Raw genomic sequence first — 27,188 nt, forward strand, 5'->3', positions numbered from 1 at the left:
TTACGAATATATAGCGCTATATTCGCGAAATTCGCGAATAATATTCAAATTGCGAATATTCGCGAGCAACACTAATTGTGATAGCCCTGTTCTGGCCCCGGAGGGCTGGGTTCTCGGCTCTGAGGTCCATGTCATAGGCAGATCCTTGGATGCTGCCAGAAATAGAGAATTAACTATTTCAGGGGCCGATTGTCCATCGTCAAGTAAAAAACTTAATTTGACTGCCTGGCCCTTGAGAGGTTGATCCTAAAAAAAAAGGTCTTTCGGAGGCAGTGATCTCTACACTACAGGCTAGTAGAAAATCTGTAACATCTAATATTTACTTCAGAATCTGGAAGGCTTATTTTAATTTCTTAAACAAGCCGCTTGTAGATCTATTTTCCCCAGACATGGCCAGAATTTTGAGTTTCTTGCAGAAGGGGTTGGATAAGGGTCTTAAATTGGCCACCCTTAAAGTCCAGGTCACCCCTGGGTCATTCGTTTTTTTTTAGGGCAGTTAAAAAACTTACCATCTGGGATTTTCCTAAGCCACCTTCTAGGGATCTCTCCTTAGTGTTAAACGCCTTTATATCTAGTGCTTAAATCTGCTTTGCTAGTGGCGATAACATCCGCCAGGAGAGTGGGGGACCTGTCAGCCCTTTCCAGTATAGAGCCCTATACTAAAATTCTAGATAGGATCATCTTCTATCCTTACCCTACTTACTTACCAAAAGTACTGTAGTATCAAAATTCCACGGAATATTTTTTGCCATCCTTCTGTTCTGACCCTTCTAATGACAGCTTTTCCATAACTTAAGGAGTTACATTCTAGAATATCTAGAGAGAACTAGGTTCTTTAAGAAGTCCTTGGGGGACATGTATCATTATTTGTGTATGGTAGAAGCAGTTCACCCCTTTTGTACTAAATTATGCGCAGAAGCGCTAAGTTTATCAATCAAGAGCAATGAGTTTCATAAATTGCGGGCAAATATAGTAATCTCCTCAATCCACTCTTTGAAAAATGGAACCAATTAGGTGCGATTCCTCCGTCTATAAGTTACAAAAGATGGAGGTCTCACTAAGACCCTAAGCAATCCTAACTTTTCATTTGTTTGTTCAATTTGTCAAAAATCTATTTAAATGACAGGAACGCTTTAACCACACTGCAGTATACCGAAACTTTAACGCTGGGAATTACGGAGGATAAACCTAGAAATAAAGAGAAAGAAACGCTCACCTGAGTCAGTGATTTACAGCTCTGAGAAAATAATATTTGAGGTTCCCAATCTTATGGGTGTCATAAATAATAAATAAATAATGCAACCAAATAAAATGTCAGATTGCTGTTAAACTCCGTATCCAGGCATGTCTTAGGCAGATATGTAAATGATTACAGGTGTGATCTGAATATTATACCTCCCAACCTTTTCTGACAGCAAAGAGGGACAGGCCATGCCCCTAACCACTGTAATAATGTAAAATGACACAGAAAACAGTATTAAACACACTTACTGATATTTATTTAATACTTTGTATAGAAGCCTTTGTTGGCAATGACAGCTTCAAGATGCCTCCTGTATGAAGAAACTAGTCGCATGCATTGGGATTTTGGCCTATTCATTCACACAAACAGTCTTCAAATCTTGAAGGTTCTGTGGGCATCATCAATGAATTATGATCTTCAGTTCTTCCTATAGATTTTCAATGGGATTTAAGTCAAGAGATTGGTTGGGCCATTCTAGCAGCTTTATTTTCTTTCTTTGAAACTATTTGAGAGTTTCCTTGGCCGTGTGTTTGGGATCATTGGGGGGAGATTTATCAAAACCTGTGGAAAGGAAAAGTTGCCCAGTTGCCCATAGCAACCAATCAGATTGCTTCTTAAATTTTTCACAGGCATAGTTAAAAATGGAAGAAGCGCTCTGATTGGTTGCTATGGGCAATTGGGAACTTTGCTTCTGGAAAGGTTTTGATAAATCTCCCCCATTGTCTTCCTAAAATGTCCGCCCTCGTTTCATCTTCATCATCCTGGTAGATGTCAGCAGATTGTTGTCATGAATATCTCAGTAAATTTGCCCATTCTTCTTTCCTTCTATTATGTGAAGTTTGCCAGTACCATTTGCTGAAAAGCCGCCCCACACCATGATGTTCCCACCTCCAAACTTCACTGTTGGTCTTGTCGGGCTATATTGGTACCAATAAAATCAGATTTTATGAAATGAGAGGTATATAGATAGTTTCAGGCATCCATCTTGAATAATATGAGTCAGTTCACCTTAATTTGACCATGTCAGGGAAAGTTTGAGAAAAACACAAGACAGAGTGGAATGTGTGAGATAAACAAAAGGTGGATTAACCTCTTAAGGATGTAGGGCGTACCTGTATGCCCTATGCCCGGTCCCGGTATTTAAAACGGGGTCACGCCGTGACCCTGCGTCATCCCGGGTTGGTCCCGGCGGCTAATGATAACCGGGACCCTGGGCTAATAGCGCGTGGCACCGATCGTTGTTCCGCGCACTATTAACCCTTTCGACATGGCGATCAAAGTTGATCACCGCGTCTAAAATGAAAGTGAAAGTTTCCCGGCAGCTCAGTCAGGCTGATCGGGACTATTGCGATAAAATCGCAATGTCCCAATCAGCTAGCACGCGAGCGTAGGTCCCCTTACCTTGCTCTGTCGCGTCCGATAGGCGTTTGATTGCTCCAAGCCTGAGATACAGGCTTGAGCAATCGACCGCCTATAACACTGATCCATGCAAAACTATGGCTTTGCAGGGATCAGTGTAAAAGATCAGTGCATGCAGTGCTATAGCCCCCTATGGGAGCTATAACACTGCAAAAAAAAGTGAAAAAAAAAAGTTAATAACGGTCATTTAACCCCTTCCCTAATAAAAGTTTGAATCACCCCCCTTTTCCCATAAAAAATTTCCCATAAAAAAAAAAAAAACTGTAAATAAAAATAAACATTTGTGGTATTGCCGCATGCAGAAATGTCAGAATTATAAAAATATATTAAGTATACTGCACGGTCAATGGCGTACGCGCAAAAAAATTCCAAAGTCCAAAATAGCGTATTTTTGGTCACTTTTTATATCATGAACAAATAAATAAAAAGCAATCAAAAAGTCCGATCAATGCAAAAATGGTACCGCTAAAAACTTCAGATCACGACGCGGAAAAATAAAAAAGTTATAGGCGTCAGAAGATGAGAATTTTAAACGTATACATTTTCCTGCATAGAAATGGAAGCCCCCAAAAGTTACAAAATGGCATTTTTTCTTCAATTTTGTCGCACAATGATTTTATTTTCCGTTTCGCAGTGGATTTTTTGGAAAGATGACTAATGTCACTGCAAAGTAGAATTGGTGGCGCAAAAAAATAAGCCATCATATGGAATTTTATGTGCAAAATTGAAAGCGTTTGATATTTAGAAGGTGATGAGGAAAAAATGAAAATGCAAAAACGGAAAAACCCTGCGTCCTTAAAGGGTTAAAAGCTAAACATAAGAGACAATAGGCATATTAAGTGACTATTCTTAGTCTGGATATGTGTGTGTGAGGATACATTGGTTTTTATTGGTCTATTGTATTCTATTTGTACTATCTCAAGCCACAGCATAGAAAGACAAATATGTGATAAAGTGACAACAATATAGCCACAATGGGGGTGATTTATCAAAACCTGTGTAGAGGAAGAGTTGTGCAGTTGCCCATAGCAACCAATCAGATAACTTCTTTCATTTTACACAGGCCTCTTTAAAAATGAAAGAAGTGATCTGATTGGTTGCTATTGGCAACTGCACCACTCTTCCTCTGCACAGGTATTGATAAATCTTCCCCAATATCCTTTACATCTATAACCCAATTATAGTAAATTCATGTTTAGCTGTGATATCATGTACCTAGACCCTGATCTCCATACACCCACCCAGTCATCATTGGATGAAATTATATTTGTTTGGGTGGATGCTTAAGAAAAGGAACAGGTTAAAAACGTGTGAGTGAGACATTAGGGATCCTCATCAAGGGACCCATCAAAGAGGATCACAGATCCCAATCACAGAAGTTCTTAGAAGCTACCTGAAGAGGCGGAGTCAGGGGAGAGTATGTCCCATTGTCATCTCTTCTCACCAGTTATGACTACAGGCATTTCTATGGACCCCAGGCAGCCATCTTTCTTTAATCCAGAAATGCAACTATGCATACTCTCGCTAAGATACACAGGTTTCTTATTTGATTAAGTTACCTCCTTTTTAATGTTGATGGAATTATATCATGTAGATGAGCAGACCTGGCTTTTTACACTCTCCATATTGAGATGGTAATATTAGTTTATAGGCCACACACCCTTCTACTGCAGATGAACAGGGCGCGTCTTATGGGGATCAATGTAATGACATATTGCATATAGCATAGTCCATGGATCTTTCTCTGCTCCACCACATGATATAATAATTACTACCACGAGAAAACTTAATTTAAGTCTTCCGAATTAGTAGCGTACTACAGATAATATATTAAGTACTTTATCTTACTACCAGATATAGTTGTGGTTAGAACTGGGTGGAGTAAGTATTCATAATTTCATTTTATATAACTAAAGATTAGATGCCCACTCAATATCATTTGATGTGGAGTTCTCTTTGTAGAGTAATACCGATATCTGAACTAACAAACTTCTGTGACTAGTTTGATGTTACTAACCAAACTTATTAAGGTATGATTCATTTTTATATCTCTTCATTTATATCATGGTCTGTTTATATTTCTCTTTTATGTTAATCTATTATAACCAATAAACCTGCAAATCATTTTTATAATAACTTATTTTATTATATTGCAAAAGTTACTTCTACCATTACTTCCTAGAACTCATATCTGGCAAAATAGTCGGGCCCAGATATGGTGAATTGCATTGTTTGTATATTTTTGGCAATTCATAAAGGTCATCATATTATTTTAATATTGTTTTTGACTAGAGTTGAGCGAACTTACAGTAAATTGGCTCGTAGCGAACCTCGTAGCTCGATTGTTGATTACTTTAGCCTGCGTAAATTAGTTCAGCTTTCCAAGGGCTCTGGTTGCCTATAAAAGTCCGGGATGACAGTCTTAAGTTTCCTTGGTCTGTATCCCCCTTTTCCAGGCAACTGGAGCCCTTGGAAAGCTGAACTAATTCATGCAGACTAAAGTAATCAACATCCGAGCTGCAAGGTTCGCTACGAGCCAATTTACTGTAAGTTCGCTCAACTCTATTTTTGACCATAAATAATAATTCATAATTGAGTTATTATCCCGACAGTCTGGTCTTTTTGTGCTGATGTGCAGGGCCATTTCTCCTCCATACATGATGGGGGGAGATTTATCAAAACCTGTGTAGAGGAAAAGTTGCTGAGTTGCCCATAGCAACCAATCAGATTGCTTCTTTCATTTTTAAGAGGCCTTTTCAAAAATGAAAGAAGCGATCTGATTGGTTGCTATGGATTCATCAACTTTTCCTCTGGACAGGTTTTGATAAATCTCCCCCCATCATGGTGTGTATTATGGTACTAAACATTTCCATTTTGCTCTTATCTGACCGCATTATATTCTCCCAGTATTTCATTGGCTTTTACAAATGTTGTGCAGTAAACGTTAATGGAGCTTCACTATGCTTTACATTCAACAATGGAGTCTTGTGGTGAGTGTGCATACAGGCTATGGCGGCAGAGTGCATTACTTACAGTTTTCTTTGAGACAACAGTACCTGCTAATTCCAGGTCTTTTTGTACCTATTCACAAGTGTCCTTGGCTCTTGGACAACTCTTCTGATCATTCTTTTCGCTCCTCTGTCAGAAATCTTGTGATGATCACCTACCTGGTCAAGGCAAATTGATGGTGAAATGATTGTCTTTCCACTTCTGTATTAGGGCCTCAACAGAGCTCACTGGGACATTCAGAAGCTTATAAAAGAGTCTGTAACCAACAGCATTGTTATGTTTTGCAACAATTAGGTTGTGAAGGTCTTGAGGCAGCTCTTTGCTTTTACCCATCATGTGTCTTGTGTGACACCTTGGCACTGAGTCCTTTATGTAGCCATCAGTTGGGACTGAACCAGCTAATATTAATTTGCACTGACAAGCTGGATTTCTCTTTAATTACTGATAGATTAACAGCTGTTGTCTTGGTTTCCATGCTCCCTTTCATCATGCATTCAATCTTTTTTCCCTTTGTCATTTCACATTATTACACATAACTTAACCCCTTAAGGACGCAGGGTTTTTCAGTTTTTGCATTTTCGTTTGTTCCTCATCACCTTCTAAAAATCATAACGCTTTCAATTTTGCACCTACAGACCCATATGAGGGCTTATTTTTTGCACCGCCAATTGTACTTTATAATGACATCAATCACTTCACCACAAAATTTACCGTGAAACCAGAAAAAAAAATTTGTGGGGCAAAATTGAAAAAAACTAAACAAAAAAAAAGGCAAGGAGCCCACCGAGCTAACCGGCAGCGCTTTTCTCCCGCTTTAAACGCCGCAATCAACTTTGATCGCAGTGTCTAAAGGGTTAATACCGGACATCAACCCGATCAGCGATGTCCGGTATTAGCCGCGGGTCCTGGCTGCTGATAGCAACCGGGACCTGAGGGGTATGAAGTTTCACATAATGTAAATGTAAATATAAGCTTGTGGTCGTTAAGGGGGTTAAAGGTGTACTTTAGTGGAGAAATATATTTTTTTTCAAATCAACCAGACAGTTAAACAGATGCCAGAAAGTTAAACACATTTGTAAATTATTTATATTAAAAAATCTTAATCCTTCCAGTACTTATCAGCTGCTGCATACTACAGAGGAAGTTGTATAATTCTTTTCTGTCTGACCACAGTGCTCTCTGCTGACACCTCTGTCCATGTCAGGAACTGTCCAGAGCAGGAGATGTTTGCTATGGGGATTTGCTCCTACTCTGGACAGTTCCTGACATAGTCAGAGGTGGCAGCAGAGAGCACTGTGGTCAGACTGAAAATAACAACATAACTTCCTCTGTAGTATACAGCAGCTGATAAGTACTGGAAGGATTAAGATTTTTTTTGATAGAAGTAATAAAAACAACACTAATTTTCTGGCCAAGTTGATATGAATAAAATGGTTTTCCACAGGAATACCCCTTTAATTTCTGAGCTTATTTGTTTTGGTTTCTTTGTATGTATGGATTACTTGAGTTGTTACCAACATCTGGTGAAAATTTCATGTCAATTGCACATTTGGAAATATATTTAGTGAGAAAAATGGAGACGTGTTCAATACTTATTTCACCTGCTGTATATGAAAACAGTGAACACAGTCATGAGTAGAGTATGTATACAGTAAATGGATAAGCCGCATTACATGCTGGTATCCCTACAGCCACGATTCCCTTGCCTTTGACCCTGGTGGGAGTTGTAGCTTTATATCAGCTGACAGGACATCGTCTTAAAGGGGTACTCCGGTGGAAAACAATTTTTTTAATCAACTGGTGCCAGAAAGTTAAACAGATTTGTAAATTACTTCTATTTAAAAATCGTAATCCTTCCAGTACTTATCAGCTGCTGTATGCTCCAAAGGAAGTGGAGTTGTTTTTTTCAGTTTGACCACAGTGCTCTCTGCTGACACCTCTGTCCATGTCAGGAACTGTCCAGAGCAGAAACAAATCCCCATTGCAAACAGTCAGACAGTTCCTAACATGGACAGAGGTGTCAGCAGAGAGCACTGTGGTCAGACAGAAAAGAACTACACAACTTCCTCTGGAGCATACATCAGCTGATAAGTACTGGAAGGATTAAGATTTTTTAATAGAAGCAATTTACAAATCTGTTTAACTTTCTGGCACCAGTTGATTAAAAAATATTTTTCCCCACCGGACTGCCCCTTTAATATATATATTTATATATATATATATATATATATATTATATATATATATACATACATACATACATACATACATACAGTGACCCCCCCGACATGCGATGGCCCCGACATATGATCAAATCGACATACGATGGCCATCGCATGTCGATGTCAGCATCTACATACGATGCTTTTATATGTCGGGGCCATCGCATAAACTGCTATCCGACAGCGCAAAATGCTTAAGCTGCTGTCGGATAGCAGTTTAAACATCCTGGACAGGTTCACTTACTTATCCCCGCTGCTCCGGGTCCACTTTGCGATCCTCCGGCGTTTTCTGTATCTTCTCTGGGGTCCGGGCCTCGCTTTCCGGCATCGTTATTACGTTGTGCGCACGCGGTCCCGGTGCCACAACGTAATAACGTCACCAGAAAGCGATGTCCGGACCCCGGAGAAGATGTGGAAAAAGCCGGAGGATCCCGAAGAAGACGCTGGAGCAGCGGGACAGCATCGGGAGCACCTGGGACAGCATCGGGAGCGGTGAGGACCTGGTCCGGAGCGACGGGGACAGGTGAGTACAGCTTCCTATACTTTACATTGCACAGATCCCTCAACATACGATGGATTCGACAAACGATGGGTTGTTTGGAACGAATTACCATCGTATGTTGAGGGACAACTGTATATATATTGTTACACCGAGCGCTCCGGGTCCCTGCTCCTCCCCGGAGCGCTCACGGCGTCTCTCTCCCTGCAGCGCCCCGGTCAGACCTGCTGACCGGGAGCGCTGCACTGACATTGCCGGCGGGGATGCGATTCGCATAGCGGGACGCGCCCGCTCGCGAATCGCATCCCAAGTCACTTACCCGTCCCGGTCCCCGGCTGTCATGTGCTGGCACGCACGGCTCCGCTCTCTAGGGCGCGCGCGCGCCAGCTCTCTGAGACTTAAAGGGCCAGTGCACCAATGATTGGTGCCTGGCCCAATTAGCTTAATTGGCTTCCACCTGCTCCCTGGCTATATCACATCACTTCCCCTGCACTCCCTTGCCGGATCTTGTTGCCTTGTGCCAGTGAAAGCGTTTAGTGTTGTCCAAGCCTGTGTTACCTGAACTCCTGCTATCCATATTGACTACGAACCTTGCCGCCTGCCCCGACCTTCTGCTACGTCTGACCTTGCCTCTGCCTAGTCCTTCTGTCCCACGCCTTCTCAGCAGTCAGCGAGGTTGAGCCGTTGCTAGTGGATACGACCTGGTTGCTACTGCCGCAGCAAGACCATCCCGCTTTGCGGCGGGCTCTGGTGAACACCAGTAGCCTCTTAGAACCGGTCCACCAGCACGGTCCACGCCAATCCCTCGCTGACACAGTGGATCCACAACCTGTAAGCCGAATCGTGACAGTAGATCCGGCCATGGATCCCACTGAGGTGCCGTTGCCAAGTCTCGCTGACCTTACCACGGTGGTCGCTCAGCAATCGCAGCAAATTGCTCAACAAGGACAGCTGCTGTCGCAATTGACGGCCACATTACAGCAACTTCTGCCTCTGCTACAGCAGCAACCATCTCCTCCGCCAGCTCCTGCACCTCCTCCGCAGCGAGTGGCCGCTCTTAGCCTCCGCTTGTCCCTGCCGGACAAATTTGATGGGGACTCTAGACTCTGCCGTGGATTTTTGTCTCAATGTTCCCTGCATATGGAGATGTTGTCGGACTTGTTTCCTACAGAACGGTCTAAGGTGGCGTTCGTAGTGAGCCTTCTTTCAGGAAAGGCCTTGTCTTGGGCCACACCGCTCTGGGACCGCAATGATCCTGCCACAGCCACAGTCCAGTCCTTCTTCGCTGAAGTCCGTAGTGTCTTCGAGGAACCAGCCCGAGCTTCTTCTGCCGAGACTGCCCTGCTGAACCTGGTCCAGGGTAATTCTTCAGTAGGCGAGTACGCCATCCAATTTCGTACTCTTGCTTCCGAATTATCTTGGAATAACGAGGCTCTCTGCGCGACCTTTAAAAAAGGCCTATCCAGTAACATCAAGGATGTGCTGGCCGCACGAGAGATTCCTGCCAACCTGCAAGAACTTATCCATTTGGCCACCCGCATTGACATGCGTTTTTCTGAGAGACATCAGGAGCTCCGCCAGGAAAAAGACTTAGATCTCTGGGCACCTCTCCCACAGTATCCTTTGCAATCTACGCCTGGGCCTCCCACCGAGGAGGCCATGCAAGTGGATCGGTCTCGCCTGACCCAGGAAGAGAGGAATCGCCGTAGGGAAGAAAATCTTTGTCTGTACTGTGCCAGTACCGAGCATTTCTTGGTGGATTGCCCTATTCGTCCTCCACGTCTAGGAAACGCACGCACGCACCCAGCTCACGTGGGTGTGCCGTCTCTTGGTACAAAGTCTGCTTCTCCACGTCTCACGGTGCCCGCGCGGATTTCCCCTTCTGCCAACTCCTCCCTCTCGGCCGTGGCCTGCTTGGACTCTGGTGCCTCTGGGAATTTTATTTTGGAGTCTTTGGTGAATAAATTCTGCATCCCGGTGACCCGTCTCGTCAAGCCGCTCTACATTTCCGCGGTCAACGGAGTTAGATTGGATTGCACCGTGCGTTACCGCACAAAACCCCTCTTCATGTGCATTGGACCCCATCACGAAATGATTGAATTTTTCGTTCTTCCAAACTGCACCTCTGAGGTCCTCCTCGGTCTGCCATGGCTCCAGCTTCATTCTCCCACCCTTGACTGGACCACCGGGGAGATCAAGAACTGGGACTCTGCTTGCCATAAGAAATGCCTCTCCCCCCCCCTCCCAGTCCCGTCAGGCAAGCCTCAGTGCCTCCTCCTACACCTGGTCTCCCCAAGGCTTATCAGGACTGTACCTTGCCCCCTCATGGTCCCCGTCCTGGTGACACACTGCCCTGTGCAAAGCTTCACCCTCTGCCCTCCCTCCCCATTCCCACTCCTGCTGTACTGCCTGCCTTTGAGGAAACCCTACAGTCATTCCCGGTGTCCTCGTCCCATGTGAAGCAGCTGCCGGACAAAAAAAGGGGGAGACCTAAGGGGGGGGGGGTACTGTTACGCCGAGCGCTCCGGGTCCCTGCTCCTCCCCGGAGCGCTCACGGCGTCTCTCTCCCTGCAGCGCCCCGGTCACACCCGCTGACCGGGAGCGCTGCACTGACATTGCCGGCGGGGATGCGATTCGCATAGCGGGACGCGCCCGCTCGCGAATCGCATCCCAAGTCACTTACCCGTCCCGGTCCCCGGCTGTCATGTGCTGGCGCGCGCGACTCCGCTCTCTAGGGCGCGCGCGCGCCAGCTCTCTGAGACTTAAAGGGCCAGTGCACCAATGATTGGTGCCTGGCCCAATTAGCTTAATTGGCTTTCACCTGCTCCCTGGCTATATCACATCACTTCCCCTGCACTCCCTTGCCGGATCTTGTTGCCTTGTGCCAGTGAAAGCGTTTAGTGTTGTCCAAGCCTGTGTTACCTGATCCCCTGCTATCCATATTGACTACGAACCTTGCCGCCTGCCCCGACCTTCTGCTACGTCTGACCTTGCCTCTGCCTAGTCCTTCTGTCCCACGCCTTCTCAGCAGTCAGCGAGGTTGAGCCGTTGCTAGTGGATACGACCTGGTTGCTACTGCCGCAGCAAGACCATTCCGCTTTGCGGCGGGCTCTGGTGAACACCAGTAGCCTCTTAGAACCGGTCCACCGGCACGGTCCACGCCAATCCCTCGCTGACACAGTGGATCCACAACCTGTAAGCCGAATCGTGACATTATATATATATATATATATATTGGTTATTAAGTGACAGTGATCACATGAGGATTATCACATATGGTGGCGCCCTATATCACAGCATGACCTGAGACAAGTCAACTCGTTGTATTATCCTTTATTCTATACAGATAATGCTACATTTACAAATGACATTGACAGAAACATGCCAGTTCCCTATGTGGATTTTTACAGGTTTTCTAGTTCATAAGGCAGTGTTTTCCTACCAGGGTGCCTCCAGCTGTTGCAAAACTACAACTCCCAGCATGCCTGGACAGCCTTCGGCTGTCCAGGCATGCTGGGAGTTGTAGTTTTGCAACAGCTGGAGGCACCCCGATTGGGAAACACTGTTAAAAGGGGCAGCACACAGGAGAATAAATACCTGGTCATTGTCCAGTTATGTAAGTAGAATATCACATCTATAAAACATGAAGTCAGCGCTGCCTATAAACACTCCTCCTTTCATCCTAAAACACTATGAAAAATAAATAAAAATTAAATATTATAGATTCTAGTGGACATGTGCAAGTTAGGCCGGATTTCGACGAGTGCAATACGGCTTCATTTGTGTGTCTGTATTATGGCTCCAATCCCTTAGACCCCCTGGTCACGCTAAGACCTGCGGCTTTAATATGGAGGGAGAAATGCAGCAGTATTACACTTGTCTGTATACGGTCGTATTTATATATAAAACAAACAAAACAAAAAAAAAAAAATCTCAACATGTACATAAAAACACTCTACACACACCAGCGCCTGTCTGCATAAAGCGGCCGGACTATGGGTAAAACAATAAATTAACACCTCCGGATCTATACTACAAATTCTACATCTTTATTATACATCTTCTAATACAACATTTAGTGAGCCGTAATACTCCACACTTAAAGGGGTACTCCACTGAAAACTTCTTATCCCATTATCCAAAGGTTAGGGGATAAGATGTTAGATTGCGGGGGTCCCGCTGCTTTCGCGTTCCTGATGTCACGCCACGCCCCCTTCATTCATGTGTATGGGAGTAACGAGTAGTACAGTGATTCCCAACTGGGGCTCCCCGGGGTACAGTCAGGCCCTACCCGGGGTAGCTCCGGCAATTTCTTTAAAAAAAATCTCCCCCCCCCCCCCCCCGGGCCTGCAAATCACGGCGGCACAGGGGGGGGAAGGGAAGCCTGTGCGCGCATTGCGTGTATGAGCTGTGTCCCCCCTACGGCACCGTGAGTGATTCACAGGCGTGCAGGCCGGGAATGGGATAAATGTGAATAGGGATGGTGCGCTGGCCCCCCGACCAGCTTCCCGACCCCCGAATCAGCTTCCCGGCCCCATGGACTAGCTTCTCAGACCCCGGACCAGCTTCTCAGCCCCTTGGAACAGCCTCCCGCCCCCAACCCCACCCCCCGATGAGTTTCCCGGCCCCCTAGACCAGCTTCCCGGCCCCTGCAGAAGGAAAAAAGTTATTCCTGTCCATCCATCTTTCACCCCGTCACCCATGTACACTTTTCTACAATCATCTGTCTCCCCTCTACACCCGTTATCCATGTACACTCTTCTACAATCATCTGTCTCCCCTCTACACCCCTGCTACCCATGTACACCCCTCTACACCCGTTATCCATGTACACTATTCTACAATCATCTGTCACTCCTCTACACCCCTGCTACCCATGTACACCCCTCTACACCCGTTATCCATGTACACTATTCTACAATCATCTGTCACCCATGTACACCCCTCTACACCCGTTACCCATGTACACCCCTTTGTCACCCCCGTACACTCCTCTACACCCATCCGTCACCCATGTACACTCTTCTACAACCATCTGTTAACCATGTACACACCTGTCACACCCTACACCCCCACTGTAACCCATGTACACCCCTCTACACACCTCTGTAACCCATGTACACCCCTCTACACACCTCTGTCACACCCTACACCCCTCTGTCACCCATGTACACCCCTCTGTCACCCATGTATACTCATTTACACACCTGTCACCCATGTACACCTTTCTGCACCCCTGTTACCCCTTTACACCTATACGCCCCTATATTCCTCTTCACTTGTAAAAGGGGAATCTGGAGGCTGATACTAGAAAAGTGCGGAGCCCTATAGGTTTGTTTTGTAGGTTCAACGGTGAAGAATTGTGGCTGGAAGAAATCGTCATGACGGCGCGGACCAGATGGAGAAGAGAAGGGAACGATGCCGATTTTAGAAGACGTCACTTGTGAGTTGCTGTATAAAGCAGCACTGTAATCTACACACCCACAGATAAATAGATATTGTGCACTGCAGTTGTTTCCCTTTTGTTTTTGCTCATCAAGTTCCGTAGCGGTTCCCCGCAAAAAAAAAGGTTGTGAAACACTGGGGTAGTACATAGTTGTCACGCCTCCTCCCCAGTCATTGGGTACGGCGCAGAGTTCACTCCGTGCACCGATGAAAGGGGTGCCACAGCGGAGATCGCAAGGGTCCCCAGCGGCGGGACCCCCTTGATCTAACATCTTATCCCCTATCCTTTGGATAGGGGATAAGATGTTTTCAGGGAGTACCCCTTTTCTACAATAACTGCTATACAAGAGTGGTTCCTTCTGTACATCTTTCCTATGTGCATAGAACTTTTAATACCTTGTTGGGTGAATAAAAAAGCAAATGTAAACTCTCCTAAAAGGGGTTATAAAGGATTAGAAAAACAGAACTATTTTTTTCCCCCAAAACAGCACCACACCTGTCCTCAGGTTGTGTGTGGTATTACAACTTTGCCCCATTCACTCTAATGGAACTAGGGTGCAATACCACACACAACCTGATGAAAGGTGGTGGCGCTGTTTTTATGGAGAAATCAGCTGATTTAAAAAAAAATCCTAGACAACCTCTTTAAAGTGGTCTCCTACCGCTCACACTGGGCGGTAGAGTTGCGGAGGCAATCATATGACGATCAGCAAGTTCCGTCCGTGAGTCCCATTCATCAGAAAAGGGCACGTGCATGGAACTCGCTGGAAGTTGTACGGTTACCTCCACAACCGTATCGCAACTGTACCGCAGATCTCCGCTGGAGATTCATTTTAAAGGGTTCTCCCAACAAGACATTATTCACCTATCCATAGAACAGACGATAAATGTATAACTGTGGGGGCTCCACCGGTCACTAGAATGGGGGGGTCATTCTGGAGGAGCATGAATAGAGAAGTGGTCATGCCAGCGCCGTACCGATCCAATCAATGTCTACGGGACTTCCGGACACAGCCGGGCGCTGTACTGGACTATCACAGTCCCATGGGGGAGATTTATCAAAACCTGTGCAGAGGAAAAGATGACCAGTTGCCCATAGCAACCAATCAGATCGCTTCTTTCATTTTGCAGAGGCCCTGTTAAAAATGAAAGAAGCCATCTGATTGGTTGCTATGGGCAACTAGTCATCTATTCCTCTGCACAGGTTTTGATAAATCTCCCCCATAGACTCTGAATGGAGTTGTCACAAATACAATGATACTCAATGTAAACAAGGGGGCCGAGGACCACCATTCCAGTAATTTTGGGGGTCCCAGAGATCAAGTTTATCTCTTATTGTGTGGATAGGTGTTAATGGTTTTTCATGGGATTACCCCTTTAGGCTACGGTCATACTGAAACTCACAACATTGCCCAGCACATCGTGGCGCAGTGTTCCACACCAGGGCGCCTCCAGCTGTTGCAAAACTACAACTCCCAGCATGCCCGGACAGCCTTTGGCTGTCCGGGCATGCTGGGAGATGTAGTTTTGCAACAGCTGGAGGCCCCCTGGTTGGGAAACACTGAGCTATGATGGGCTGCAACATATGTTGAGTAACCAAAGTCGCTTTGTAGTGGTAGCCTTCAATGGGTTATCCAGGTTTGGTAAAAACATGGCTGCCTTCCTCCACAAACAGCGCCACCATTGTCCTCAGTTTGTGTACGGTATTGCAACTTATTTCCATTAAACTGAATGGAGTCGAATTGTAATACCAAACACAACCAGAGCACAGGTGTGGCGCTGTTTTGAAGCAGTTTTTAATATAATCCTGGATAATCCCTTTAGCTATGTGTTCACAGTAATAAGCTTTTAAAAGTCCAAGTGTGGTGTACGATATCACCTGTATATATTATATATATATATACATACCATGGTGAACATTATGTGGTAAACGTTATTCCTGTAGTTTTAGGACTTGTGGATGTATGTGTATATATGTACTACTCTTTTAGGATCCGTTCACATGTATGCAGATTTAATGTGCAGGATTTGAGGCTGCAGATTTCAATGTAAACTAAATGACTGAGCACAGCTTCTAATCGGCAGTTACAAATCCTGCGCAGGATCCTGTATGTGTGAACGTAGCCTTAAAGGGGTACTCCTCTGCTCAGCGTTTGGAAAAAACTGTTTTGAATGGTGGAGCCAGCGCCGGGAGCTTGTGACGTCACACCCCTCCCCCTCAATGCAAGTCTATGGGAAGGGGGCGTGACAGCTTTAAAGGGGTTATCCAGGAAAAAACTTTTTTTTATATATATCAACTGGCTCCAGAAAGTTAAACAGATTTGTAAATGACTTCTATTAACCCCTTAAGGACTCAGCCCATTTTGGCCTTAAGGACTCAGACAAGTTAATTTTTACGTTTTCATTTTTTCCTCCTCGTCTTCTAAAAATCATAACTCTTTTATATTTTCATCCACAGACTAGTATGAGGGCTTGTTTTTTGCGCGACCAGTTGTCCTTTGTGATGACATCACTCACTATATCATAAAATGTATGGTGCAACCAAAAAACACTATTTTTGTGGGGAAATTAAAAAGAAAAACGCAATTTTGCTAATTTTGGAAGGTTTCGTTTTCACGCCGTACAATTTACGGTAAAAATGACATGTGTTCTTTATTCTGAGGGTCAATACGACTAAAAATTATACCATTATTACATACTTTTATATTATTGTTGTGCTTAAAAAAAATCACAAACTTTTTAACCAAATTAGTACGTTTATAATCTCTTTATTTTGATGACCTATAACTTTTTTATTTTTCCGTATAAGCGGCGGTATGAGGGCTCATTTTTTGCGCCATGATCTTTACTTTTTTTTCATACCACATTTGCATCTAAAAAACTTTTAATACATTTTTTATAATTTTTTATTTAATAAAATGTATTAAAAAAGTAGCAATTTTGGACTTTTTTTTTTCGTTCACGCCGTTCACCGTACGGGATCATTAACATTTTATTTTAATAGATCGGACATTTACGCACGCGGCGATACCAAATATGTCTAAAATTAATTTTTTACGCTTTTTGGGGGTAAAATAGGAAAAAACGGACGTTTTACTTTTTTATTGGGGGAGGGGATTTTTCACTTTTTTTTTACTTTTACATTTTTTTTTTTACACTTGAATAGTCCCCATAGGGGACTATTCATAGCAATACCATGATTGCTAATACTGATCTGTTCTATGTATAGGACATAGAACAGATCAGTATTATCGGTCATCTCCTGCTCTGGTCTGCTCGATCACAGACCAGAGCAGGAGACGCCGGGAGCCGTACGGAGGAAGGAGAGGGGACCTCCGTGCGGCGTTCTGAATGGTCGGATCCCCGCAGCAGTGCCTGGGGGCGATCCGATCATTCATTGAAATCGCGCAGTGCCGCAGATGCCGGGATCTGTATTGATCCCGGCACCTGAGGGGTTAATGGCGGACGCCCGCGAGATCGCGGGCGTCGGCCATTGCCGGCGGGTCCCTGGCTGCGATCAGCAGCCGGGATCAGCCGCGCATGACACGGGCATCGCTCCGATGCCCGCGGTTATGCACAGGACGTAAATGTACGTCCTGGTGCGTTAAGTACCACCGCACCAGGACGTACATTTACGTCCTGCGTCCTTAAGGGGTTAAAATGTTTTAATCCTTTCAGTACTTATGAGCTGCTGAAGTTGAGTTGTTCTTTTCTGTCTAAGTGCTCTCTGATGACACGTGTCTCGGGAACCGCCCAGTTTAGAAGCAAATCCCCATAGCAAACCTCTTCTACTCTGTGCAGTTCCCGAGACAAGCAGAGATGTCAGCAGAGAGCACTGTTGCCAGACAGAAAACAACACCTCAACTTCAGCAGCTGATAATTATTGAAAGGATTAAGATTTTTTAATTTACAAATCTGTTTAACTTTCTGGATCCAGTTGATATAACAAAAAAAGTTTTTTCCTGGAATACCCCTTTAATAGCCCCAGCATATTGTGCAGAGTTTTACAAGGGGCTATCTGCATGCACACAGCAGTAGATATAAAGAGGACCCGGCAGATCTCCTGTGGTTTACACTTGTATTTCGGTACAGTAATAATATTGGGAGCATCCTCAGGTCCTTTTCGGTTATAATGAGAATTAATCTACATATTTAATCAAATACAATAGCAGCAAAGTGTCTTCTACACGTCATTCAGCATCACACATTAGAAGCGCTATCACACTAGCATGAAGCCCTCCCCCCATTCTCCATAGAGAACAATGGCGAAAATCCCAGAACCTCTAGTAATCGCTAGCATCTGGGTGTATTAGGGTGGGTTCACACCACGTTTTTGCAATACAGTTCCTGTATCAGGTTTTTGATAAAAAAAATAAAAAAATATGGATTCCTCAAAACCTGACTAAACTGTATCAAAACATGTGTACAAATTTTAAACCGTATACGGCTTGAAAAATGATGCCCGGTTGCATCTGTTTTTTTAAGAAAAAACCTTATACGTTTTTAACTTTTCATTCCATTATGAATAAAGTTTCACTTGTTTGATTGAAATTCCAAGAATAAAACTGTGCAAAGTCAAAAACCATATGGTAAAAAATGGATGGAACAGTACACACACATACAGGTCTGTACGATTCCCATGGACTCCCTTGTTAAAAAAAAAAAACAAAAAAAAAAACGAATACGTTTCAATACGGTTTTTCACCCGGATTAAAAACCGTGGTAGGCTACCGTTTTGGGTACAGGAAAAACTGACAAAACCGTACAGGATGCAAAACGGACACACTGAGTCAATGCATATGGTTTTCAATACGGTTCCGTGCGGTTTTCAAATTGAAAACGTATACGAGAACTGTATAGCAAAACTGTGGTGTGAACCCAGCCTTACAATAAGGTTAGGTTCACATGGCCGTTGTCTCCCGTCCCGCTTTTCTTTCCGACCTTTCTTTTAACAGACAAATAAACTGAAGTAAACGGATGGTATCCGTCTGCATCTGTTTAGATCCGTTATTGTTCGGTTAAAAAAACAAAAATTTTTTTTTTTAGTTCTGAGCATGCTCAGAAGTAAAAACGGATTGAAAAAAACTGATGCAAATGGATGGCATTAAAGGCTTATTCGTGTCCCATAGACTTTAATGTTACATTTTTTATATCCGTTTTTGTTCCGTTTTTCTCTGGGAAAAGAAAATGGAATAGGAAGCAAACGGGAGAAAAAAGACTGTAAAAAAATCCCACTGACATCAATGGGATCCTTTTACAGCGGTTTGCAACCCGTTTGCAAAAGTATCGAACAGATTGCATAATAGGCATGAATTTACGGGGGCAGACGGCCGTGTGAATGAGCCCTATGCAAATTAGCTCTCCTCAAGAGGAAATCTCTCTACTGCCACCTACCAGCCATAAAAGAGCCTTGAAAAGTGACAGGGGATTATCATATATATAGTAAAAAAAAAAAAGTCCCCCACAGCTGCTGCACTAATGCTTCCAGTCCCTGGTACTTTTAAACTTTTTCCTGGTTCCCGATGGTGCGTCATCCCCGCAAGAGCTGCCCTGCTCAGACAATCACTGGTCACCGCAGTGTCCCACTTTAGTCGGTGATTGGCTAAGCAGTAAGATCATGAAGAGACAACTCGTCACCAGGAGGAAGTGGTGATGAGCAGGGAGCATTGGCTTGGCAGCTGTGAGGGATCCAGGAAGATGAGTACAGCTTTATTTTCATTTATTTTTTCTTACACCACCCCCCCAGCATTTGTACCAAAAAATTATTGTGGCTATGAAATGCTTGATGTTTTATGGTATTTTTCTTTTTTTTTTCTAGTGATAATTTTTTTATCTAGAATTTTTTTTTACATATTCCTGGGGGTGTAAAAAAAAGAAAAAATGCTATACTCATCATCCCTGAGTCCCCCACAGCTGCTGCACTAATGCTTCCAGTCCCTGGTACTTCTTAACTTTTTGCTGGTTCCCGATGGTGGGTCATCCCTGCAAGAGCTGCCCTGCTCCGACAATCACTGGTCACCGCAGTGTCCCACTTTAGTCGGTGATTGGCTAAGCAGTAAGATCTTGAAGATACAACACGTCACCAGGGGGAAGTGGTGATGAGCAAGGAACAGGGAGCATCGGCTTGGCAGCTGTGAGGGATGCGGGAAGAGGAGTACAGCATTTTTTTTTTTTTTTTTTTTTTACACCACCCCCAGAATTTGTACAAAAAATGTATTGTGGCTATGAAATGCTAGGTGTTTTATGGTATTATTTTTCTAATGATTAGTTTTTCTCTAGAAAATTACTTTTTTTTACATATTCCTGGGGGTGTAAAAAAACAAAAACATGCTATACTCATCTTCTCTGAGTCCCCCACAACTGCTGCACTAATGCTTCCAGTCCCTGGAACTTTTTAACTTTTTGCTGGTTCCCGACGGTGCGTCATCCCCGCAAGAGCTGCCCTGCTCCGACAATCACTGGTCACCGCAGTGTCCCACTTTAGTCGGTGATTGGCTAAGCAGTAAGATCTTGCAGGGACAACACGTCACCAGGAGGAAGTGGTGATGAGCAGGGAGCATCGGCTCGGCAGCTGTGAGGGATCCGGGAAGATGAGTACAGCTTTTTTTTTTTTTTTAACCCCCCCCCCCAGCATTTGTAGAAGATATTCTGATCCCTGGGCAATCTCTTTAGGTGCACCACAGTGTTATTTAGACATATCTATTTACAGCAAAAAGGATATATACCAGATCAGGTTTTTACAGCCAGCACTTTAGTACCTAAAGTGTGTAATCTAAGGATTGGCATAATGCCCCAAAATTTGAAATAAATAAACAATCCTGAAATGTAACAGAACGCAAAATGTAACCTGGTCACTATTGCAGTGATGGAGTACTGTGTATATGTTGTATCTGTGTAGGGGGGAAAGGTGAAGGACCAGTCAGTACTAGTAATACCGCACACAGCACATATATACCGATACACAGTCATCACTCCCACTCTCCAGGTCTTTCTCTTTAGTTGTGCTTCTATGTTCCTAGACACTGTCTTCGGTAAGATGTGTCATCACACGTCTGGAAGGGTCTCGTCTACAATACCTAGAAAAAGAGCATTAGACAATCTTGTTTAATAAGAAATGGAGAAAGTTCTGGCTTCAAAGTGACAAGAAATAAACTAAAAGCATACCTGTCCTGGTCTGACGAGAAACAGCGCAGAGCAGTGTTTCCCAACCAGGGAGCCTCCAGCTGTTGCAAAACTACAACTCCCAGCATGCCCGGACAGCCAACGGCTGTCCGGGCATGCTGGGAGTTGTAGTTTTGCAACAGCTGGAGGCACACTGGTTCTGAAACACTGGCGTAGAGAGAGGTGTGCGACTGGGAGCTTCTCTTCCCGCTCTGTATCTGTGAGACCAGGATAGTTTCATAGGATTACATGAGTCTGCCCTGGTCACATGACACAGTGGGGGTGAGAAAGCACGCCATGTGTCCACTTCTCCTGTTCCGAACGCTGGAGCCGGGAGCTTGTGACGTCATAGCCACGCCCCCTCATGACGTCATTCCCCACCCCCTCAATGCAAGTCTATGGGAGGGGGCGTGATGGCTGTCACGCCCCCTCCCATAGACTTGCATTGAGAGGGTGGGGCATGACTTCATGAGGGGGCGGGTCTATGATGTCTCGAGCTCCCGGCGCCGGCTCCAGCATTAAGAACAGTTAGTTCCAAACGCTGAGCAGCGGCGTACCCCTTTAAGGACTTGGTTAGGGACCAGTGTCTTAAAGGGGTACTCCGCTCCTAGACATCTTATCCCCTATCCTTTGGGGATAAGTTGTCTGATCTCGGGGGTCCTGCAGCTGGGACACCCGCAATCTCTGTGCAGCACCCGGCAGGGGGGGTCGTTATGTCACGCCCATGCCCCCTCAATGCAAGTCTATGGGATCACGCCCCTTCACACAGACTTGCATTGAGGGGGCGTGGCGTGACATCACGAGGGGGCATGGCCATGACGTCACTGGGGCAGCGGAGTACCCCTTTAAATAATAATGTGCATTGCATACTTCTATACTTCTGTCCAGGGACATGCAGCCTAATCAGTTGTGTCCTTAGCAGGGCCTACAAGACACTGGCACATGGAGGACCTGGGGGAATTTTAGGGCCCACACTGCCATGGCAACCAAATACCAGTTTGTAAAGACAACATATTTACAGGGGCACTGATGGGCTTACAGATGGAGCCCACTCTTCCTGAACAACCACTTAGATGCCACTGTCAGCACTGACCATGCCATCTAAGGAGCTCAAAAAATGCTCTGATTCTGGCCATTACAGCCGACACCCACTGTGGATGGTGCAGACACAGTAACGGAGACTGCAACAGAACATTATGATGAATGAGGAATCACCCACTCCCCGGTCTTACTATTACAGTACTAAAAACAGGCAATTCTTGCAAACTTACCCGTTGTGGGAGTGCAGTAAACTTCAACCTAGTAAGAATTCTTCTGATGTCTTCTACTTTGCGTCTTATATTTCCACTTCCCAGAGACAAGGCCCGACTGTTGGATAAAGCCCACCTCATGCCCACTTTGCTTACAGTCAGGTTTCGGGACATATTGCCTGATGTGCTTTGCTCCTGTTCTGCAGTCATGATAGCCAGGAGGGCGTCCTTCTCCAACTCTCTGATCCCCGCTGACAACACAGAAATGATCGCGTCAACATAGTTAAAAAGGCAGAAATACACTCACCTCTAAAACTTCACTACTTTATTTCCAATCCATCAGATAAAAGCGGACAGGCTAGGGCAGAGTAGAATGATAAAACGCCACGGCAGCGCCGGGCGCTGCCGTGGCGTTTTATCGTTCTACTCTGCCCTAGCCTGCACGCTTTTATCGGATAGATTGGAAATAAAGTAATGAAGTTTTAGAGGTGAGTGCATTGCTGCCTATTTTTCTCAATTTTTTTGATTGTACTTCAGACTGGATTCTCAGGATTTTTGCACCCCTCACCTATTGCTACTCTGGCTCACATCCCCACAGTTGTAAAACACTTTCGGCTATACAGCATTCAGTGGTGCCATCCCCGTCTATCCTCTACAGTGCCTTCATACAGTGACCCCCCCCCCCCCAACCTACGATGGCCCCGACATACGATAATCTCAACATACGATCACTCTCAGAGGCCATTGTATGTTGAAGGCAGCATCAACATACGATGCTTTCGTATGTTGGGGCCATCGCATAAACGGCTATCCGGCAGCGCAGACTGCTTCAGCTGCCACCAGATAGCCGTTTACGGTGCCCCGTGTGGTCCGCTGACGATCACTTACATGTCCCCGGCGCTCCGGACCGACCTCTTCGGGATCCCCTGCATCGCCGTCGCTCTCCATCGTCGTTATCACGTCGCTGCGCACGCCGTCCCGTTATCCAATAGGAGCGGCGTGCGTAGCAACGTGATGACGGCGATAAGGAGCGACGATCCCGGGCAGTGGAGTGGCGGGGACACTACGGGGACGTGGCAACAGCGATGGACGGCGACATCCAGGGCAGCGGTGACGGTCCGGAGCGGCGGGGACAGGTGAGTACAACTTCCTATATTTAGCATTGCACGGATCCCTCAACATACGATGGTTTCAACAAACGATGGTTCATTTGGAACTAATTACCATCGTATGTTGAGGGACCACTGTAGTCAAAAAGGTGTTCCCCATGGTGATGAGTGTCCGATAAGTGTCTGCTGGGACCCCCCCCCCCCCACCCATCACAAGAATAGGGTCCCTAAATGCGTCTCTATTCTCCCAGTGATCAGACACTTATCCCCTATCCACATGGTAGATTTGTCTATCAATCGTGATTTATTATTTAGGCTTCAGAACTTACCAGCAGAAGCAACAATCGTTGAAGAAACATTAAAGAGATCTAGAACCACTGCTGAATAGGTGGGACACAGCAAATAAAGGTGTCGGGTCCATGGACTGTCTGATTTTCTATATGACATGTGCTATGGGTAAAAGCAGAAAACAACAGTAAAGTGCAAATATTTCCCAAACTAACAACAATTGTATAAAATACAACGAAACCAGAACTTACCGAGCTGTTAGCTCTGACCAATCCTTCACCCCAGAAGAGGAAGACAGATTTCCCATCAGCAGTTAGAAGGGAGATGGCCTCGGTTTCTTTTTCATGTTCGTGCCATGAAATCTCCCACTCCCATAGAGATTCAGCGGTGGATCCATCGATAACAATCAGCTGAAACGGGAGGCAGCAGGTTAAACACGAGACAACAAAAACACAGGCACTCAATTTCTATTAAAGGGGTACTCCGCTGCTCAGCATTTGGAACAAACTGTTCCAAACACCGGAGACGGCACTGGGAGCTCGTGACGTCACGCCCCACCCCCTCGTTATGTCACGCCCCGCCCCCTCAATGCAAGTCTATGGGAGGGGGCGTGACGCTGTCACGCCCCCTCCCATAGACTTGCATTGAGGGGACGGGACGTGATGTCATAAGGGGGCGGGGCTATGACGTCACAAGCTCCCAGCGCCGTGTCCAGCGTTAGCTTGCTCAGTTTCTGAAACAAACTGTTCCGGAGTACCCCTTTAAAGTCTATGGGTGAGACATGGGTGTTTTGGGTGTTCAGACCCTTGCCTCACTGAAGGAGATGATCCCATAGTCTTCTACTGAAGACCTTCTCCTGCCGCGCATACAGATCAAATGCTAAGCGCGTTCTTCTCCCGGCTTCTTCTTGCGGTGGGGATCTGAACACCCAGACTCTGAGTGATGACATTTTTTGACATGTTTCTAAGTAACAGTCGGGGACATTTATTATCGTTGCTTTGGTAAGTGAGTTCTGTAAGCATTTATTTTTTTTTTTGCTTTAGTTTTGCTTGTGTATGACACATTTATGACACTGGGGGTTGATAAATTTGGCTCACATAAGCAAACACCAATAAAATCACTTATGAATACTATTTTTTTAGCACACAAGCAAAAAACAATAAATGACTTCAGAACAACCCTTTGCAGCTCTGAAAAAAATGACCGATATACAGTACAGACCAAAAGTTTGGACACACCTTCTCCTTCAGAGTTTTCTTTATTTTCATGACTATGAAAATTCTAGATTCATACTGAAGGCATCAAAACTATGAATTAACCCCTTAAGGACCAGGCCATTTTACACCTTAGGACCAGAGCGTTTTTTGCACATCTGACCACAGTCACTTTAAACATTAATAACTCTGGAATGCTTTGACATATTATTCTGATTCCGAGATTGTTTTTTCGTGACATATTCTACTTTAACATAGTGGTAAAATTTTATGGTAACTTGCATCCTTTCTTGGTGAAAAATCCCAAAATTTGATGAAAATTTTGAATTTTTCTAACTTTGAAGCTCTCTGCTTGTAAGGAAAATGGATATTCCAAATAAAAAAAATTTGATTCACATATACAATATGTCTACTTTATGTTTGCATCATAAAATTGACATACATTTTTTACTTTTGGAAGATATCAGAGGGCTTCAAAGTTCAGCAGCAATTTTCCAATTTTTCACAAAATTTTCAAACTAACTATTTTTCAGGGACCAGTTCAGGTTTGAAGTGGATTTGAAGGGTCTTCATCTTAGAAATACCCCACAAATGACCCCATTATAAAAACTGCACCCCTCAAAGTATTCAAAATGACATTCAGTCAGCATTTTAACCCTTTAGGTGTTTCACAGGAATAACAGCAAAGTGAAGGAGAAAATTCACAATCTTCATTTTTTACACCCGCATGTTCTTGTAGACCCAATTTTTTAATTTCTACAAGGGGTAAAAGGAGAAAATGTATACTTATATTTGTAGCCCAATTTCTCTCGAGTAAGGACATACCTCATATGTCTATGTAAATTGTTCGGCGGACGCAGTAGAGGGCTCAGAAGCGAAGGAGCGACAAGGGGATTTTGGAGAGTACGTTTTTCTGAAATGGTTTTTGGGGGGCATGTTGCATTTAGGAAGCCCCTATGGTGCCAGAACAGCAAAAAAAAAAAACACATGCCATACCATTTTGGAAACTAGACCCCTTGAGGAACGTAACAAGGAATTAAGTGAGCCTTAATACCCCACAGGTGTTTTACGACTTTTGCATATGTAAAAAAAATTATTTTGTTTCACTAAAATGTGTGTTTCCCCCCAAATTTCAGATTTTTGCAAGGGTTAATAGCAGAAAAGACCCCCCAAAATTTGTAACCCCATCTCTTCTGAGTATGGAGGTACCCCATAAGTTGACCTGAAGTGCACTACGGGCGAACTACAATGCTCAGAAGAGAGGAGTCATATTTGGCTTTTTGAGAGAAAATTTTGCTCGGGGGGCATATCGCATTTAGGAAGCCCTTATGGTGCCAGAACAGCAAAAAAAAAACACATGGCATACCATTTTGGAAAATAGACCCCTTGAGGAACGTAACAAGGAATACCCTTAATACCCCACAGGGGTTTCACGACTTTTGCATATGTAAAAAAAAAAAAATGTTTTCACTAAAATGTGTGTTTCCCCCCAAATTTCACATTTTTGCAAGGGTTAATAGCAGAAAAGACCCCCCAAAATTTGTAAACCCATCTCTTCTGAGTATGGAAATACCCCATTTGTGGACGTCAAGTGCTCTGCTGGCACACTACAATGCTGAGAAGAGAAGGAGCGCCATTGAGCTTTTGGGAAAAAATTGTTTGGAATGGAAGTCAGGGGCCACGTGCATTTACAAAGCCCCCCGTGGTGCCAGAACAGTGGAACCTCCCACATGTGACCCTATTTTGGAAACTACACCCCTCACAGAATTTAATAAGGGGTGCAGTGAGTATTTACACCCCACTGGCGTTTGACAGATCTTTGGAACAGTGGGCTGTGCAAATGAAAAATAAAATTTTTCATTTTCACGGACCACAGTTCCAAAAATCTGTCAGACACCTGTGGGGCATAAATGCTCACTGTACCCCTTATTACATTACGTGAGGGGTGTAGTTTCCAAAATGGGATCACATGTGGGTATTTATTTTTTTGCGTTTATGTCAGAACCGCTGTGAAATCAGCCACCCCTGTGCAAATCACCAATTTAAACTTCAAATGTACATGGTGCGCTCTCACTCCTGAGCCTTGTTGTGCGCCCGCAGAGTATTTTACGCCCACATATGGGGTATTTCTGTACTCAGGAGAAATTGCGTTACAAATTTTGGGGGTCTTTTTTTCCTTTTAACGCTTGTGAAAATAAAAAGTAAAGGGCAACACCAGCATGTTAGTGTAATTTTTTTTTTTTTTTTACACTAACAAGCTGGTGTAGCCCCAACTTTTCCTTTTCATAAGGGGTAAAATGAGAAAAAGCCCCCCAAAATTTGTAGTGCAA

The 27,188-nt window shown here is 44.5% G+C and overlaps 1 protein-coding gene across 4 annotated transcripts in view; it reads right to left on the bottom strand.

Moving 5' to 3' along the window:
* Positions 1-11,709: 11,709 nt before the first annotated feature.
* FAM234B (family with sequence similarity 234 member B) overlaps positions 11,710-27,188 on the bottom strand; it is a 63,055-nt gene continuing 47,576 nt past the window's right edge. For 3 of the 4 annotated variants that reach the window (XM_056523812.1, XM_056523811.1, XM_056523813.1), the window contains 4 exons: positions 23,896-24,054; positions 23,686-23,806; positions 22,269-22,498; positions 11,710-20,912 (listed from right to left, as the gene is read on the bottom strand). In XM_056523812.1, the coding sequence (XP_056379787.1) occupies positions 20,904-20,912; positions 22,269-22,498; positions 23,686-23,806; positions 23,896-24,054 (519 nt within the window). In that variant the 3' untranslated portion in view covers positions 11,710-20,903. The remainder of the gene's footprint in view (positions 20,913-22,268; positions 22,499-23,685; positions 23,807-23,895; positions 24,055-27,188) is intronic. The other variant, XR_008844843.1, reaches the window with a different exon arrangement.

Source organism: Hyla sarda, chromosome 6 (genome assembly GCF_029499605.1).
Source record: "Hyla sarda isolate aHylSar1 chromosome 6, aHylSar1.hap1, whole genome shotgun sequence".
Taxonomy (NCBI): domain Eukaryota; kingdom Metazoa; phylum Chordata; class Amphibia; order Anura; family Hylidae; genus Hyla; species Hyla sarda.